General features: G+C 37.4%; 1 protein-coding gene across 3 annotated transcripts; it reads right to left on the bottom strand.

Moving 5' to 3' along the window:
• Nucleotides 1–598: 598 nt before the first annotated feature.
• On the bottom strand, nt 599–18849 carry trak1b (trafficking protein, kinesin binding 1b). Of its 3 annotated transcripts, none has more exons than XM_015009662.2 (17): nt 17583–18849; nt 16571–16647; nt 15370–15486; nt 15184–15284; nt 14788–14893; nt 14627–14705; nt 14401–14531; nt 14239–14313; nt 14019–14156; nt 13870–13946; nt 13150–13398; nt 12806–13074; nt 10952–11070; nt 10222–10432; nt 9318–9423; nt 2529–2654; nt 599–1692 (listed from the first exon to the last, which is right to left on the bottom strand). In XM_015009662.2, the coding sequence occupies exons 1-17, from the start codon at nt 17671–17673 to the stop codon at nt 1110–1112; spliced, it is 2655 nt and encodes an 884-aa protein (XP_014865148.2). In that variant the 5' UTR covers nt 17674–18849; the 3' UTR covers nt 599–1109. The 3 variants fall into 3 exon arrangements, with proteins under 3 accessions (XP_014865148.2, XP_014865147.2, XP_087866237.1); XM_015009661.2 differs by having other exon boundaries at nt 12806–13077; XM_088010111.1 differs by lacking the exon at nt 17583–18849 and having other exon boundaries at nt 12806–13077; nt 13150–13434; nt 16571–16720.
• Between the last annotated feature and the right edge of the window lie 1387 nt (nt 18850–20236).

The raw sequence follows: 20236 nt of genomic DNA on the forward strand, positions 1-20236 counted from the left end.
AAAATAGCTGATCTTTATCTTAGCATAGGCTATTTACAGAAAAGTCTTTAATCATGTACACAGAAGAGCCACATGATCCGTGGTGTGTAACATTGATCCCACGTGTTAAACACAAAACGACAAACCTACGCACATCAGTCCAAATAAACCAGCTGATTGACAAATTAGACATGGTAAAAATCAAGGACACCGTTTTGTTTTGGACACCTCATAAGCTTTGCAGTGAATAAGTGAATCTGGATAAACTCAACATGCTGTTGTGAGAATGGACTCTAGACAACCACAGTCTTTTATTGTGAAATTTGCTTGCTTCCTTCAAGTTTTCTGCAGTTGTTCCACTTCAGGTTTTCATGTCATCCAACAAACGATTAAAACCAAATTAAATACAAAAAGCTATTTTTAAATGTTGATTTCAATTATTAAGGGAAGCAAGCCATCCAAACCAACCTGGCTCTGTATGAAAGTTTAAGTCTTTTCCTTGTTTAACCATGAATTAACTAAAATAACTTACCATTTCTGGAAAGCTAGGTTAAATTTCAAGCCGTTAACGCTAAAGTTAACGAAACCTTTAAGGAATATTTCCTGATGCTGTGGATATAGTTAAAACCTGAAGGACTAAGTCTAGATTTCTATCGGGTAGAAAAGATGCCAACTCAGAAGCCGGTAAGGAAATTAACTACTTCCTGCTGAAAGCAAGAAATTCACAGGTCTTAACCTCTGACCAGAAACCTCACGTCAAAAATCTGAACGAGCCGAATACCGTATAGAAAAAAACTAATGACAAAACTTTCCTGATGATTCCTGAAATAGAATCATGAATCAAATTTGATATCATGCAGGTCATTAAAGATATTTTTTTTTTAATTCAAGAACACAAAAGTAAAACTGCTTTTACATTGAATGGTTGAAATGTATGTATTAACTAGACTTTTATCCCTTTAAATTAATTTATCTTTATTTCAGGCATCAGCCGCCTGTATAGTAGTGTTAGGGATGAAATTCAAGTAGAACTGCCGTGGAGATTTTTGTTGTTTACAGCTGGAACCCTGCAGGCGACCGCTCAGCAGCCGGTCCAGTTCCTGCCCTCCCCACTCACTCAGCAGTGCGGACTATTCCTGTGGCCCCGGGGCCTTCATGGCCATGCTGGCGCCAACCATGGCCGGGTAGCTCCTGTTCCTTCTCATTCCATCCGGCCCAAAGGGGGACCCAGACCTGCGCAGCCCCCCCAGCGGCCCCAGGAGGGGACTGGGGCTCGCTGCCCTGCCTCCGGCCACGCCCAGCCGCTTCACCTTGTCCAACAGGTTGAGGTTGTGGACAGCCACGCTGACGTCCGTTTGGCTCTCGCAGTCCCTCGCTCTCTGCCGGCCTCTCGTCCCCGTCACCTCCTTCAGGATGGACCGCGCCGGCTTGGACGCCAGGAAGTTGTCGTACGACGGGCTCTTGAAGTCGAAGCCCTCGGAGGTTGTGGCAGCCGAGGCGCAGGGCCTCGTCGGGGAGTTTGGAGGCGTGGCAGGTCGCAGGTGTTCGGCGTTGGATGCCCTGTTGGGGGCGATGGAGGTGCTGAACAGAACTCCTCCGGTGCCTTGGCTGTACTCCAGGCCCTGGCTCTGGTGGTACATGGCCGCTGAGATCCCCCTCTCCTGCAGGAGGCGCACTAACCCCAGAGAAGTGCTGGTGGTGCGCGTTCCATCTCTAAACGGACAGGACCAAGAATTATTGAACTTTTTTTTTTTTTTTTTTTACATATTAACTAATTCTTAAATCAAAACAACAATGTTGTTTTAGCTTCACTCAATTCAAATTCTGTAAAAAAAAAAAAGTTTTTGCCTGTAAATTATTAATTGGTTAATAAAAAATATCGATATAAAAAAATCTTGAATCAAAATTAGCTGTACACTGTACTGTAAACTGTGTTGATGTCAAGTCGAGCAGAAATGTTTTCACATGTTGATGTTACAAGTATTTTATTCAGCTGCAGAGGCCAACGAGAGATCACTAAAGCAATTGGAGCAATTGTTTTCACTGGATTTTATTGATGAGTATCAAAGTAAAGTGGGAGTAAATACAAATGCGTACCATGATTAAATGTCAAAAGCCTATTTGGCTTTCTCTCCACCTTACATTTTCATATAACTTTGTGTTGCTATGCCATGTTAAAATGTGGGACAAAATAGTGTCACTCAGTAAATTTAATATTTATAAAATAAATACTGGCAGCCTATCCATTAAAAAATAACTGTGTAGTTTGGTTTTTTATATTGATTATATAAAATTTTAATTATTTATTAGTTGCATTTTACTTATTTCAGCACAAATACTATCAAATCAAAATTACTAAACGTATTTTACCACACATTTCTGCACAAGGAATTGTGCACAGAAATATAAATTCAATAGTGTTTACTTAAACTAGAAGTTCTTAAAGTCGTTTCAATAATATTAACTTAGTTGCCACAATATTTTTTCCAAGTAGACAATTGTGACACTTTTCTGAGAAGCAGTTTAATTTGAAACAGTTTCAGCCTTGCCTGAGGTTGGTGGATGATTCGGATGGCCTGAGGCTGAGCCTGCGCGGCGTGCAGGGCGTGGCGGCAGGCGTTCCCCATAGGCTGCTGGTCATCACACAAGACGACGACGTGGAGACGGGGTTCAGACTATCAGGAACGACAGCAACAGACCGACTTAACACCAAAAAATCAGCGACTTCACTGGCATTTAAGAACCCGCGCTGCAGCCGAACAACAAAAAGAGCCAACAATAAGCATTCACATGCATTATTGAGCAACTAAATGCTGGTTATTCATAACAGAAAGCAGAAAACGGCTGGGGAGTGTGCTTAAACTTATTTAACGTGTCAGTTCAGTAAATAAAATACATCATTTGAACAAGACAAAGGAGTCATTGTCTGGTTGTTCTGGCAGAAAAGGAAAACAGTGGTTAAGTCTGAAATTATTCATACCCCTGGCAGTTTTATGTGCAAACTAGAACATTTCTGAAGAAATTTAAACGGGGCCTGCCAAAGTGTGCCTGTCGGTTGGAACAGTGTTCTGATGCTGTGTTCCAACCGACGGGCAACCAAAATTAGTTGGGTGATGGGCATCCGTCACCCAACGATGATGCTAATTTGATGCTAAAATGTATGCTAATTATTAGCATCAAATTAGCATTTTTTAGCATTGATGCTAATTTTTTATCATTGATATTACTGAGTACAATGAACTCAATAGCATGTGGAGAGTCACAAGCATGTGGAGCAACATGAACTTACTCTATTCAGTATGTTAAAATTAGTGTATGAGCTCAAATGAGCCAAAATGTTAATTTTAGCCTAAATGCTGCCATTGAACATTTAACACAAAAATAAAAATCTGATTTATACTTCGTGGCAGTTCGTTACAAGAAAAAAAAAAAGTTTATCTCTTAACACCAAATTAATAGCAAGTGATATTATTTATATAACATTGTCTCTTTTTGAAATATTGCTTATCTACTTAAAAACAAGAAATTTAGTTGGTAAATTTTGCAGAAGTAAAAATCAAATGTTTACTTCGTGGTACTTGGTCTTAGCAACAGATTAACAACAGATATTGTTGTTGTTGAAAAACTATTTATCTTACACTACTAACTACTTGACAAGAATGGTGCAGTCGGTGAATTTTTTTGTTGTCATTGATGGCAAATGTACTAAGAAACAGACATTCAACACAAAAGTAAATATCTGATTTATACTTCGTGGCAGTTTGTTACCAGATTACGCGATCATCTCATAGCAACACATTAAGAACAAATATTGTTATTGATGAAAAACTATATATTTTACACTACTAACTGCTTGACAAGAATTGTGCAGTTGGTGAATTTTTTAGAAAGGTGAATTTTATTTTATTTTTTGTCATTGGTGGTAAATGTACTAAGAAACAGACATTCAACACAAAAGGAAAAATCTGATTTATACTTTGTGGCAGTTCGTTACCAGATAACGCGCTCATCTCATAGCAACACATTAACAACAAATATTGTTATTGTTGAAAAAACATAAGATTTCTTCTGCTCTTTTGAAACACTACTTATCTTACGCTCCTAACTACTTAAGAATTTGCAGTTGGTGAATTTTGCATTAAAGGTAAAGATATATATTTTTGTCATTGGTGGTGAATATATTATTGAACAGACATTGAACACGAAAGTAAAAATCGGATGTTTACTTTGTGGCACTTGGTTACCAGAAACGCGCTCATCTCTTAGCAACAGATTGACAACAAATATTGTTATTGTTCAAAAACATAAGATTTATTCTGCTGTTTTGAAACACTACTTATATTACGCTGCTAACTACTGAAGAACTTGCAGTTTGTTAATTTTGCAGAAAAGTTAAAAATACATATTTTTGTCATTGGCGGTGAATATACTAAGAAACAGACATTCAACACAAAAGTAAAAGTCTGAATTATGCTTTGTGGCACTTGGTTACCAGAAATGCGGTCATCTCATAGCAACAGATTAACAGCAAATATTGTTATTGTTGAAAAGACATAAGATTTCTTCTGCTCTTTTGAAAAATTACGTATCTTACGCTGCTAACTACTTACGAATTTGCAGTTTACGAATTTTGCAGAAAAGTTAAAAATACATATTTTTGTCATTGGTGGTGAATATATTGAACAGACACTGAACACGAAAGTAAAAATCGGATGTTTACTTTGTGGCACTTGGTTACCAGAAACGCGATCATCTCTTAGCAACAGATTGACAACAAATATTGTTATTGTTCAAAAACATAAGATTTATTCTGCTGTTTTGAAACACTACTTATATTACGCTGCTAACTACTGAAGAACTTGCAGTTTGTTAATTTTGCAGAAAAGTTAAAAATACATATTTTTGTCATTGGCGGTGAATATACTAAGAAACAGACATTCAACACAAAAGTAAAAGTCTGAATTATGCTTTGTGGCACTTGGTTACCAGAAATGCGGTCATCTCATAGCAACAGATTAACAGCAAATATTGTTATTGTTGAAAAGACATAAGATTTCTTCTGCTCTTTTGAAAAATTACGTATCTTACGCTGCTAACTACTTACGAATTTGCAGTTTACGAATTTTGCAGAAAAGTTAAAAATACATATTTTTGTCATTGGTGGTGAATATATTGAACAGACACTGAACACGAAAGTAAAAATCGGATGTATACTTTGTGGAACTTGGTTACCAGAAACGCGATCATCTCTTAGCAACAGATTAACAACAGATATTGTTATTGTTGAAAAACTATTTATCTTACACTACTAACTACTTGACAAGAATGGTGCAGTCGGTGAATTTTTTTGTTGTCATTGATGGCAAATGTACTAAGAAACAGACATTCAACACAAAAGTAAATATCTGATTTATACTTCGTGGCAGTTTGTTACCAGATTACGTGATCATCTCATAGCAACACATTAAGAACAAATATTGTTATTGATGAAAAACTATATATTTTACACTACTAACTGCTTGACAAGAATTGTGCAGTTGGTGAATTTTTTAGAAAGGTGAATTTTATTTTATTTTTTGTCATTGGTGGTAAATGTACTAAGAAACAGACATTCAACACAAAAGGAAAAATCTGATTTATACTTTGTGGCAGTTCGTTACCAGATAACGCGCTCATCTCATAGCAACACATTAACAACAAATATTGTTATTGTTGAAAAAACATAAGATTTCTTCTGCTCTTTTGAAACACTACTTATCTTACGCTCCTAACTACTTAAGAATTTGCAGTTGGTGAATTTTGCATTAAAGGTAAAGATATATATTTTTGTCATTGGTGGTGAATATATTATTGAACAGACATTGAACACGAAAGTAAAAATCGGATGTTTACTTTGTGGCACTTGGTTACCAGAAACGCGCTCATCTCTTAGCAACAGATTGACAACAAATATTGTTATTGTTCAAAAACATAAGATTTATTCTGCTGTTTTGAAACACTACTTATATTACGCTGCTAACTACTGAAGAACTTGCAGTTTGTTAATTTTGCAGAAAAGTTAAAAATACATATTTTTGTCATTGGCGGTGAATATACTAAGAAACAGACATTCAACACAAAAGTAAAAGTCTGAATTATGCTTTGTGGCACTTGGTTACCAGAAATGCGGTCATCTCATAGCAACAGATTAACAGCAAATATTGTTATTGTTGAAAAGACAAGATTTCTTCTGCTCTTTTGAAAAATTACGTATCTTACGCTGCTAACTACTTACGAATTTGCAGTTTACGAATTTTGCAGAAAAGTTAAAAATACATATTTTTGTCATTGGTGGTGAATATATTGAACAGACACTGAACACGAAAGTAAAAATCGGATGTATACTTTGTGGAACTTGGTTACCAGAAACGCGATCATCTCTTAGCAACAGATTAACAACAGATATTGTTATTGTTGAAAAACTATTTATCTTACACTACTAACTACTTGACAAGAATGGTGCAGTCGGTGAATTTTTTTGTTGTCATTGATGGCAAATGTACTAAGAAACAGACATTCAACACAAAAGTAAATATCTGATTTATACTTCGTGGCAGTTTGTTACCAGATTACGCGATCATCTCATAGCAACACATTAAGAACAAATATTGTTATTGATGAAAAACTATATATTTTACACTACTAACTGCTTGACAAGAATTGTGCAGTTGGTGAATTTTTTAGAAAGGTGAATTTTATTTTATTTTTTGTCATTGGTGGTAAATGTACTAAGAAACAGACATTCAACACAAAAGGAAAAATCTGATTTATACTTTGTGGCAGTTCGTTACCAGATAACGCGCTCATCTCATAGCAACACATTAACAACAAATATTGTTATTGTTGAAAAAACATAAGATTTCTTCTGCTCTTTTGAAACACTACTTATCTTACGCTCCTAACTACTTAAGAATTTGCAGTTGGTGAATTTTGCATTAAAGGTAAAGATATATATTTTTGTCATTGGTGGTGAATATATTATTGAACAGACATTGAACACGAAAGTAAAAATCGGATGTTTACTTTGTGGCACTTGGTTACCAGAAACGCGCTCATCTCTTAGCAACAGATTGACAACAAATATTGTTATTGTTCAAAAACATAAGATTTATTCTGCTGTTTTGAAACACTACTTATATTACGCTGCTAACTACTGAAGAACTTGCAGTTTGTTAATTTTGCAGAAAAGTTAAAAATACATATTTTTGTCATTGGCGGTGAATATACTAAGAAACAGACATTCAACACAAAAGTAAAAGTCTGAATTATGCTTTGTGGCACTTGGTTACCAGAAATGCGGTCATCTCATAGCAACAGATTAACAGCAAATATTGTTATTGTTGAAAAGACATAAGATTTCTTCTGCTCTTTTGAAAAATTACGTATCTTACGCTGCTAACTACTTACGAATTTGCAGTTTACGAATTTTGCAGAAAAGTTAAAAATACATATTTTTGTCATTGGTGGTGAATATATTGAACAGACACTGAACACGAAAGTAAAAATCGGATGTATACTTTGTGGAACTTGGTTACCAGAAACGCGATCATCTCTTAGCAACAGATTAACAACAGATATTGTTATTGTTGAAAAACTATTTATCTTACACTACTAACTACTTGACAAGAATGGTGCAGTCGGTGAATTTTTTTGTTGTCATTGATGGCAAATGTACTAAGAAACAGACATTCAACACAAAAGTAAATATCTGATTTATACTTCGTGGCAGTTTGTTACCAGATTACGCGATCATCTCATAGCAACACATTAAGAACAAATATTGTTATTGATGAAAAACTATATATTTTACACTACTAATTGCTTGACAAGAATTGTGCAGTTGGTGAATTTTTTAGAAAGGTGAATTTTATTTTATTTTTTGTCATTGGTGGTAAATGTACTAAGAAACAGACATTCAACACAAAAGGAAAAATCTGATTTATACTTTGTGGCAGTTCGTTACCAGATAACGCGCTCATCTCATAGCAACACATTAACAACAAATATTGTTATTGTTGAAAAAACATAAGATTTCTTCTGCTCTTTTGAAACACTACTTATCTTACGCTCCTAACTACTTAAGAATTTGCAGTTGGTGAATTTTGCATTAAAGGTAAAGATATATATTTTTGTCATTGGTGGTGAATATATTATTGAACAGACATTGAACACGAAAGTAAAAATCGGATGTTTACTTTGTGGCACTTGGTTACCAGAAACGCGCTCATCTCTTAGCAACAGATTGACAACAAATATTGTTATTGTTCAAAAACATAAGATTTATTCTGCTGTTTTGAAACACTACTTATATTACGCTGCTAACTACTGAAGAACTTGCAGTTTGTTAATTTTGCAGAAAAGTTAAAAATACATATTTTTGTCATTGGCGGTGAATATACTAAGAAACAGACATTCAACACAAAAGTAAAAGTCTGAATTATGCTTTGTGGCACTTGGTTACCAGAAATGCGGTCATCTCATAGCAACAGATTAACAGCAAATATTGTTATTGTTGAAAAGACATAAGATTTCTTCTGCTCTTTTGAAAAATTACGTATCTTACGCTGCTAACTACTTACGAATTTGCAGTTTACGAATTTTGCAGAAAAGTTAAAGATATATATTTTTGTCACTGGTGGTGAATATATTATTGAACAGACATTCAACACGAAAGTAAAAATCGGATGTTTACTTCGTGGCAGTTCGTTACCAGATACGCCCTCATTTATTAGCAACAAACTAGCAACAAATGTTATTATGTCATTGTTGGTAAATGTATTATAAAATTTAAAATCTGATTTACAATTCGTGGCAGTTCGTTAACAGAAAAAAATGCTCATGTCTTAACACCAAATTAATTATTCTTTATACAACATAAGCTCTTTTGAAATACTGATTATCTGCTTATAAAACAGACATTTTCGTGGCAGTTCGTTACCAGAAAATGATGCTCTTCTCTCAACACCAAATTAATTGTTTATTAAAACATAATCTGTTTTGAAATACTGCTTATGTACTTAGACACAAGACATTTACTGTTTGTTGGTAAATGATGAGCAAGAGTTTGTTGCCAATAAAAATTGCTTCATTGATCAATGAGATAAATAAGTAAAAAAGGGAGAATTAATTTGCTCTCATACTGTGTTTCTATCTTTGGAGAGATGCATATCCCATTTTCTATCAGATACAAACTTTTTGGTTAAAAGAAAATGACTTAAAATCTAAATCTGCCAGCAGTGTGAATAATTTTGATCATAACTTTATTATCCACTTTTACATTGACATCGGATGTCCCTTACCTCGGTGTGACGCGTGTCTGCTCGTCTGTTGGATGGAGGATCCGACATGTTGTAAAGGTGTAAGTGGAGCTGGTGTGGGCCATGCATTTTCCTGGATAGTATGCAGCTAAAAGTCACAGAAAACACATTAGAAATTCATTTTTAACACTAATGACACTAGCTTGTGTTAAAAGATTATGTCAACATACAGTTTTGTGGCATGATTCCACATGGTAGGAAAACCAAAACATGGACAGAACTCTCACTTTTATAGGCTTAAATCTGGACACGCCGTCTAAAACTCCTGCACTAATTTCACAGTTTGTTCTTATTGTTATACGACAATAACACTTATACAAATATAGCTTACATTCAATAGAATGTCTGTTTTTCTAAATAAAAGTCACTCCTGTATCACATTTCTATGCATTCAACACTCGCAAACACAATGCAATGGCCAACTAAACCAAGTTGCCAGCAATCTTTTTTGGAGGGGGTGATGCCAAAATTTATATTTCAAAACATTATATCCCTCATATGTGTCTTATCTTTGCCATGAAATGTATGTCAATTTTACTTCTCTTAGATTAGCCCTCATGCTACGCTATGCAAACGCTCTGTCTACACTAATGAAAATTCACTCATCTAATGACTGAATGCTTTGAGTTAGGAATAGGCAGTTTATAGTATTTTGTTGTTCTGAATATTTTTTAATAAGAATTGTGTTTTATCTTGGTATTGAAATAAAAATGAACTGATATTTACAGTGGAATTGATACTTTTTCTATTTTTTTTCTATGGCTCCATGAGAGCTTCTAAAAATATCCACACATCTGACAAAAGGTTTGTCTTGAAATGTCCTATTTGAGACTTTGTACGTTTTTTTTTTCTCTTTCATTCCCATGAATGTTCCGGTCATCCTCACCCAGCGCATCGGTGTTGCTAAGATGCGGAGACGGGGATGGGGAAGGCGGAGACGGGGGGCCGAGGCTGCATGGGGGCTGCCTGAGGTTGGTGTCCCCCGTGCTGGAGACGGCGGGCACAGCCGGCGAGGCCGTAGAGGAGGAGGAGGTGGGCAGATTCTGGAAGTACTGCTCTCCTGGTTCATCCTCCTCGAAACCGCCCCATGGGTACACCTGATGCAACAGAGGAGGACCCGGGTCAAATCAGAACCTGCAGCGTGTTGGGTTTGTGGGGAGGGAGGGGTTGTGGGCCACATAAAATCAGTCCAGGGGCTGCAAATGGCCCTCGGGCCACAGTTTGGAAAACCTGGGTTTTATTTTTAGGTTATTACATGACATTATAATAAATATACAGAGAATCTTGTGGCTGTAACATGAAAAAAGAGAAAACAACCAGTGGCTACGAATCCATTTGTAGTGTATAATCTAGAAATCCTTCAGTAAATTCACTGTGGTCTTTGGTTTTCTGGGGTGGAATAATTATCCTTTCCTGACTTTATTTCTTTTATATATATATATATATATATATATATATATATATATATATATATATATATTAACCAACAATATAACAAAAACGTTATGGGATGACCTCCTTGTCTTCCACATACAAAGGTAGGGACAAGAAAATACAACCAGTTTACATCAGACTATTTTCACCTACCAGTTTATATCACTCTCACACACACACACCTGTTCCAGCTCCAGCTCAAGGGGCCTGTAGCCCTTCGGCACGACGCCGGGCCTGGCGTCCAGGATCACACCGAGGTGAGGCTGAGCTAGCTGCTGCCACTGATGCAAGATGGCCGAACCTGGAGGACAGACATGAAGAAAACTGCAAAAAAGAAAGCTGGAGGAATACTTCCATTCTCCAAAACAAATAGAATATCACTGCAGTCAGTCAAGACAGGAAGGCATCAGTCAATGAACTTTAATTGTTTTTTTGGAAACTATCATAAAAGTCTTCTATCATAATATCTGGCATTGCAGTATTAATATTAAAGTTATATTATAACTTTATTCTCTTAGAAGTTTATTCTTGTAATATGACCTTATTCTCGTAATTTTATTATTTTTATTTTCTTAGTGTTCCCCCAAATACTCTGCCTTGTGATATCTAATTAAATCAGAAAAATATAACTCATAATGTTTTTAAATTTAATTATATGATCATAATACTGTTGTATGTACGTGAAATAATAGTAAGATGTGAAGAGAAAGTGAAAACGACAACATTTGCAGACAGAAAGATGGCAAACAAGTAGAATGACAAGCAGACAAATCATAAAAATGAAGTGAAATGGAAGCGAAAAGTAGACTGAGACAATAAGTTTATTAACGAAATCACAAAAAGCAAGAGAAGAAATGACAAAGCAAACGTGGAGGCATGATAGAAACAACAAAACCAGAGGAAATCACTGAATTACTAAGATAAATGTTTCTAAATCATTCCGAGCTGTTTTCTTTCAAATAGATGAAACTTAGATACTCATAAAGAACTGAGAACTCCTGAGCTATGAATCTGGAAAAGTCCAGATTTTCCACATGAAAACTGTGTAGGCGCCTTTTCGATTTGGACTTTGTGTAAAAGAAGGATAATTTTTATTAAAGCTATCTCTGGTATAATTATTACACCTTGAAAAAAATAAACAAGTCTTAAATATACCATTAATGTCCATATAAACTTCTAACTACTGCTGTATGTGCCCAGTATGTATATACAAAACAGTGGTCTATAATATTAAACCATAAAACATGCTAGAAGTTCAAAATGAGGGGGTATTAAGAGTGTTGCCACATTTTCATGTTCAATGACTTCTTTCTACCAGCAGAGGGCAGCACAGACCTCCAGCAGGCAGCGCTGCCTTGAGCTTCTTTACAGTAAAACAATGAAACATCAGCTGTTGATTAAAAACTGCAGGAGAAGGATAAAATCATTTTTAATGGAAAGGTTACCGATCTTTATGCTCTTTCTATGTTTGGTTAGTTTTCTTTACAGGTCAAAATAATTAAGTGAACATTAAATCACAACAGACCAGTTTGAAAAAGTGACCACATCACTTTTCAAACTATTTACTGGTGTGTGTGTGTGTGTGTGTGTGTGTGTGTGTGTGTGTGTGTGTGTGTGTGTGTGTGTGTGTGTGTGTGTGTGTGTGTGTGTGTGTGTCTACAGCCACCCTCTGGGCTGTGGCTCTTTGTAGTAGCTGCCATATTTGTGGTGATGCATCAGAGACCAGAAGGAGTTGAAGAGCATCAGCGGCATAGGCCTCTCCTTCTTCTCCTTGGCACTTCTCCTCTTTCGGCCACCGGCTCTATCCCTTGCCCACCTTCTTCCTCTCTCCCGCTCCACCCCTGCTATAGTTCTCCTGGCCCAGCCCCACACCCTTTCCCCCTCGAGCATTCGCCCATGCCGACCCTCGCACCTCCTTTCCGTGTCCATCCCCCAGCCCCACTTGCTCCCTTTCTTGGTTCCGACACCCCGGTGGCGCTCGGCTTCCCAGCTCCTGCCCGCCTTGCAGCTGCTTCCGCGCTCGCTTCCCCCCTCACCTTCGAGCGGCTTGACGATCTGTAGCTTGTCGGGGAGGTACGGCCCCCGGGAGGTCCACAGGTTCAGGTTTCCAAGCGACATGATGCTGTCGGATGGGGTCAGCACGTTGTTGTGGTCGAGGGCTCCGTGCACTATCCCCCGTCGCCGCTCTCTCTCCTCTTCGAAGAAGCGTCTCTCGCTCAGGTTGTTTTGTCGGCGCAGAGACAGGCGGCGCAGGGCCAGCCTCAGGTCCTCTGCCCCACTCACCTTCTTCTCTCTGCACTCTAAGCTGCTGAAAGAGACGAAACCACTTAGGAACACGAGGATACCAGCTTAGCCTCAACATCTTCTGGCTGCCACTCACTTGTCCTGATTGATTGCTGTCTCCATGAGGATGGTCTGGGTCCGGTTGTCATAGGCGACGCCGTCTCCGCCGATGTCCCCGCCAAACATGGCGGAGTGAGGTGTGGAGAGGCCGCTGGACTGGGGGGACGTCCGAGTGGACAGTGATTGGTTGGAACCCGGGATGTTGGAGTTGGTCGGAGTGAGCGAGCGTTGGCGAACGGTTTGGTTCACACTCTTCACCGTCTCAAACACGCGCTTCCGGTGGATCCTGCACACACAAGAGTCTCGCTCTGTATACTGAAACCTTCACATGACAGCATAAGCAAGTCAAGTTTATTAGAACATTTCAGCAACAATGAGGTTCAAAGTGCTTTACAACACAATAAATATAATACAGTAAGCAATTATAAAATAAGCAATAGACATACTGTTATCATCAAAATCATCAAGCAAATACACATCAAATATATTGATCAATGTTCCAGTTACTAGGAATCAAAGGTAACTGAAAGCAAGAAGGTATTTTTAAGGAACTCAGTGTTTTGGCATCTTTGCAATTATCTGGAAGTTTGTCCCAGATGTTTGGTGTATAGAAGCTGAATGCTGCTTCGTTTGGTTCTGGTTCTAGGGATGCAGAGCAGACCACATCCAGAAGACCTGAGTACTCTTGGAGGTTGGTACAACCGCTACCAGCAGAGGGCAGAGTGATCATAGTGGGGAGTACCCAAATCATACGTACTTCTGCTCTTCACACTCAGGATCGTCCAGACTCAACTCCTTCCTCATCGTTCCCTCGATCTCCGCCGCCAGAGAATCCTGAAAGACGGGGAGACTCTTTAAGCGACAGATTCTGCTGTCGTCCGCCGATCTGCAGACGATCCCCCTCACCATTGGGTAGAGACCCAGCGGGTGGTAGCGTCGGGGAGTTCCTGCGGGATAGTTCCTGTTTCTCAGGTTCTTAAGCTCCTCCTGGGCTTCATGCAGCATCTCAATACACTCTGAGTATTTCTCCTCCAGCTCCTGCAGCTGTTGTGTTGCAGTTTTCACAATCAATTTTTGCAAGCTCTCTACAATAACTAAATTATGACTGCAAAAACCTGAAAGTTACCTCTGCTGTAAGCTGCCTCTGAGCATCCTTTGCTGCCACAAGGTGCTGCGATAGCTCCTCATTTTCAACAGCCAGCTGTACGAACAGTTACAGGTTTGACTTGGCTCCGCAGGAGTACAATATTTAGAAAAGTAGTTTTAAATTTGAAACATGTATACTCACAGATTTAGCCTTCTTTTGGAGATCTACTATCTGCGAGAGGAGGTGCGTGATCTCCTCCTGCTGACGGGAGGCATCCTCGGTTTTCCGAGCCAACTCCTCGGCGATAGCGGAGATCTGCAGACTGGACAGCCCTGGTAGAATACGTTGTTAGAGACAAAGATATTTGCACAGAGTTGCAGAGCGGCAGTAACGTGAAAGTGTTACGGGGAGGAGACACAAAACTTACGGAGCTCCTTAACACAGTCACTGACAAGCTGCTGCTCCTTTTCTTCATACGTTTCCGTCTCTGACTTAAGATGGCTGGCCTGCGCAGAATCAATGATCAGAGAAAGATTTAGTAGCACATGTTGCATGTACGTTGTGCAATTAGTGGGCTTTATGCTGCACCTCTGAACGGAGTGACAGGTTCTCCTCTTCCAGCTCTTTGAGTTTCCTCTGGAGCGTGTCACTAAGAAAGACTCCTGAAGTTGTTTCTGCTTTACTCTTCTTGCTCCTTTTGGAGAAAGAAACAAGTAAACTGATTAATTCATAGGCAACATCCCTCGTTTCTCCTTCTCTCTCTACTTGTACCTCTTTAAAACCCTTCTTTATCCCACTCATCCTCCTGAAAACTTGTTTCATTGTCTGTATTCTTCTCTTTATATGTGTTCCTCTTCACAGACACATCCATATCCCACTCAACCCTCTTTTCTCATCCTTCATTCCTACTCATCACTCTTTACAATAAATAGGGTCTAAATTCCTACTATAGTTAAAAATAGAAAGCAAATCATTGATGCTGACGTGGGGGAAGCGGCGGACTCGTCCTCACACTCCTCCGCTGCGTTGGTGTAAAACTGAAGCAGCTCGTCCTTCAGGTTGAGCTCATGGTGAAGCTGGGCCACCTGGAGGAGGGAAAATGTTCTTCAGACCACTTGGCTCAACCCCATTGCAGCTGATAAAGACCAGAGTGTGTTTGTAATACAGAACCTCCTCAGTGATCTGCCCCACTTGCTCCTCCAGGTAGTCATTCTGTTCAGTCAGAGTTCGGTTCTTCTTGAGAAGAGACTGGCCGATCTTTGCAGCCAGTTCCAGGTCTCTCTCTTTCTGTTAGATGGAGGGCAAATTATTTCGTAGTTTAGGTCATTAAGTATGTAAGGGACACACAATATATCTGCGCTAACATCGGGTATCGGCCGATGTTTGTAATTTTTTAACATATCGGTATTGGTCCAAAAAATAAAACTGGGCTGATATTAGTGATCAATATTTATTTCCATTGTTGCCGTTTGTTTATGAAGAGCAATAGAGGAGGTCGGTCGTATCGATGGATCCCTAAAATATGTCAATTCACAGAATGAAAAGACAAAATCATTTTTCTCACTGTCTGAAATGATATCAGATTAAATATTTTTCTTCATAGACTAGTTAGGTTTATGAAAAGTAAATTTTCTTTTACTTTCAACAAATTGAGAAATGTAGATAAGATTGTGACGCTTTTGAGCAATTTTGGAAAGTCAAGTTCATAATGTCAAGGATTTGAAGGTTCTTATAGATTACTCCACAACATTTGTGTGGCATCATGGGAAAATAAAATGGAATCATCTCAGATATTGGGAAGAGAACAGGTTTGTCCTTAGATACAATTTCCAGATCAGTTAAGGTGCCTTTCATCTGTTTAAATAATTAAACAGTTGGTCGTATTTTACAACATATATAAAGGTGTAAAACAATTCTATGTTTGAGAAACATACCCAAATACTAAAGAAAAAAAGCATAAATTTCTGAATTTTAAAAAATCATTATTATTTACCAAAAAGAAACAATTATCTGTGACTGGTTACGTAATCTTAAACAAACCGGAAACAGGAAAAGCATAATCAGATTTAATGTCCTACTACGACATATTACGGACATTGTAGACAGAAAAGGAGTAAATTTCTGCCAAAAATGCCAGTTTCTTTGTTTTTAGAAAAAACAAAGCAATTTCTGAGTTTCAAAAGTCAAGAAACTTCCACTTTTGAAACTCACAAATGTTCAAGTTTTCTTCTAGAAATTTTTAGATTGATCTAAGAATTTCAGAGTTTTTTGGCAGAAATGTACTCTTCCTAAATAAAATGTTATTTTAAACCACAACTATCAGTGCAACTATGACTCAACTGAGAAGAAGAAAAAATATCTGCTGCATTACCTCCTCCAACAGACGTGTGACAGCATCAATATCATTGTAGGTCTTTGTCATTTGGCCCACTCTGTCTGCGCACATCACTGTGGAGACACAAAACAGTGTGAAAGTAACCGCAAACGCAACCGGATGAAAAAGAGCAGGAAGAAGGAGGAAGAAAACAAAACAATCTGCTAACTTCAGGAGCATCTCTTCTGACCGCCTACAGTAAGCCAGGTTACGTGACAGGTTGCTCATACGCAGCCTGCTTTACGTAACGCACAAACGCACGAAGGCTGTGACTGATGCGTCATCTGTAGGCTACAGCAGCTTCATCAGCTGTTTTATGGACAGGAATCAAAGCTAAAGTGGAGGGAGCTGTTTTCCATGCGCTGCCCTGGGGGCGTCTCATCTTATTGACTCCAGAGCCCAGATCGATAACATGCTGAACAGAGATATTGAATGCATTATGGTAAGCCTGTGTAATACCGTCAGTGTTAAATCTAGTTCATTAAAGCAGGTCTAGAAAGCTGAGTTTTTTGGGGTTTTTTAGAAATTAAAAATAGGAAACAAGGTTTTAAATGAATTCCTTATAGGGGTGGGCATTTATCATATCGTTTATCATTTATCGCGATAAATTTCCTTTCACAATAAGAATTTTGATTTATCGTGACTCGTGTCCTAAAGAAGCGCATTACAAATGGGGATTTTTTCAAGAGCAGTATTTGTGTTTGTGGAACAGTTATTGCCGTGGCACACAATCACAGACATACAATTACCTAAAAGAATACGTAAGAAATATTTTTTATCGTCACTGTTATAATCACAATAGTACAGCAAAATATCGTGATAAAACTTCAAGTCCATATCCCCTAATTCCATGAGAAGTTTTGCTTAAATGGTCCTTTGACGTTAAGACAACCAAGGGTCACAAAAGTCTTTCGATGGATCTGGATGTCACAAACCATAATACCCACGAACTCTTGCAAGTAAAATTCACACACAAAACTAGGAATATTATTATAAAAATACACTTTACCTTCCTTTTCCTCCTTACAGTACCAGCTCTTCATTTCACATTCGTCCCTAGCTAGTCCCTCTAGCCGGTTCTTGCTATCCAAGTCTTCCATTTGTTTCGCGGTGATCGATGGTGCCGTTACAACTGAGTGTCCAAATCCTTCCACTTTTTACCTCTCTCTCAGCCCCAGTGCTCAGAAGCGGCTGTGGTTTCAGAAACCCGATTAACCTCCGCCCACATGCGTGAGAGCGAACGTGAGGGAGGCGGAGAGTCGGCAGAATGCAGCCCACTGGGGTCAAACAGAGTTAGGCTGCGCTGTGGTGATTAGATGATTTTTTTAAAGGTTTTATTGTGTCCAGTGGCCTTTATTTGAAAGTGGTCAGACAGGAAAGTGGATCTACAGGTGTTTGTGTTTTGCTCATTCTTTTGTTGCTTTGTTTATGTTGTATGGGCCTTGTCATATTCAGAACATTTCATTGTAGCTGGATAAATTGTTGCCACTTTTTTCTTAAATTTTTTTTTAATATTGTTTATTTTCTTTTAACTCTTCTTCCAGTTTCTTTTTAAAGTCTGTTTGGCTGTGAACACAACAGTTTGACCTCAGTCACATGAAATAAGACTAGATTTTGCTATATATTTTTTTTTTCCTTGGGATTTGGTTTTTCTTAAAGTTTCAAGCTCTTCATTGTAGTTGTACAATGAACTGTATGTGAATTCCTAAGTCCGGATTCACCATTTGGCTTTTCCGGTGAAGAATTATGATGTGTCTCACATCAGTAACAGGAACGTCGGATAAAATACGACATTCCTAAGCGACTGCATGACTGCAGACGCCTAGAAAACAATGGGATGCGTATTTGATTTAGTTCCACAAACAGAAATGGCAAAAACTGGATATTTTTTGGAGGGTGAATTAGGAATTAGCTGTGTGAACGCTGCCTTAGTTCAGTTCCCTCCTCCGGTATTTAACTCCCCTTTTTTCATTTTTGGTAGCTGAGTTGTTCTGCTCGCTACCTGCGGTTTCCCCTGCAAGTTCATCGTATTTTATTAAAGTAATCTGCTCAACTGTAGTTTTTTTTCTCTGCATTTAAGTCCTTAGTAACTTCAAACATGACAGAGGCAGAGGAGCAGCTACATGCACAACTTAAGATCTCAAAACTTGGTTTCTTTTCCATGAAGGAAAACAAATGTTAATAATTATTAGGGAGTTCTATACGGCATTAAATATTCTCAGAATGTGTCAGGAGGAATCTCTCTTGACGAAGTGGGCAGATTGAACTGGTTCAAGCCCCCAGGCAGCTGCTGGAAACAGATACGACTACATATTGGAAATCTGTGCCACATTACTGTCTGTTTTACATTCCGTTAAACATAAAGATTGTTCCGGGAAACATTCCCTGTTAGGAGTCACAGATGCTCTGTAACAGGGGGAAAACAGAGATCCAGATTTTTAGTGGTGTTGCTTCAACAGAAGAACTTTTACAGAAACAAGTATATATATATATATATTTATATATATATATATATATATATATATATATATATATATATATATATATATATATATATATATATATATATATATCAGCATTCTTTTATATATATATATATATATATATATATATATATATATATATATATCAGCATTCTTTTATATATATATATATATATATATATATATATATATATATATATATATATATATATATATATATAAAAGAATGCTGATATATATATATATATATATATATATATATATATATATATATATATATATATATATATATATATATATATATATATATATATATATATATATATATCAGCATTCTTTTTGTTTATTTTCTAGATGTTTTTCTTTTTCAGTTTAAATGAAATGTCATATTTTATAAAACTGTAGATGGTCATTGGATGATGCTGGTATTGGTACAGATCAGGGGTCTGCAACCTGCAGGAAACATAAAGTTATAAAGATTTTTTTTAATGTAATTAAATTTGAATCTCCCCTACAGAATGACACTAAAATGATTTGCAGTCATTTTCTTTACATTATATTGGAAACAGTTTTTTTTTGTTTGTTTGTTTGTTTTCATAATTTTTTTTATAAGTCTCAACATCCCATAGAAGAAACTGTAAAGCGTTTATTTTAAAGTCTAAAAACGTAATAAAATAGCAGTTACAACGATAAAAGTGACATTAAGAACTATGTCTTACATATTTGTTAGGTAACTGTATGGCTGTGACTGGGTGCCACAGCAATAACAGCCCCACAAACAGAAATACTGCTCTTGAAAAACATTCCCACAGGAGCCACATCAAGATGTATGATTTTTATTACTAAACCGCACCTGTAACTGTATTTCTGAATTTATTGGTATCAATCCTGACAACAAGAACAGTTTTGGGACTTTTTAAAGAACACTAGTTGGACTTTAATGTGATCTGGAAAGAGCCAAAAAAATGTATCAAAAGTAAAGGATGAATGATAAATGATGCAATAAGACAGCCCCTTATTTAGCTCTTCTTTAGCATCTTTGGAGCCAATGTATCAGCTAATGTCGATGAAGCGCTGCAAGTACAATCCTGTCATCTTTACTGTGAGCTGCCAGAGGGAAGGGCTTTGTCTTGAGTTTAAAAAAATTAAATTTTCCACAATTACGATAGACGCTCATCTA

This window comes from Poecilia mexicana, unplaced genomic scaffold (genome assembly GCF_051168715.1).
Source record: "Poecilia mexicana isolate PSO_F unplaced genomic scaffold, ASM5116871v1 scaffold_11, whole genome shotgun sequence".
In the NCBI taxonomy this organism is placed as follows: Eukaryota; Metazoa; Chordata; class Actinopteri; order Cyprinodontiformes; family Poeciliidae; genus Poecilia; species Poecilia mexicana.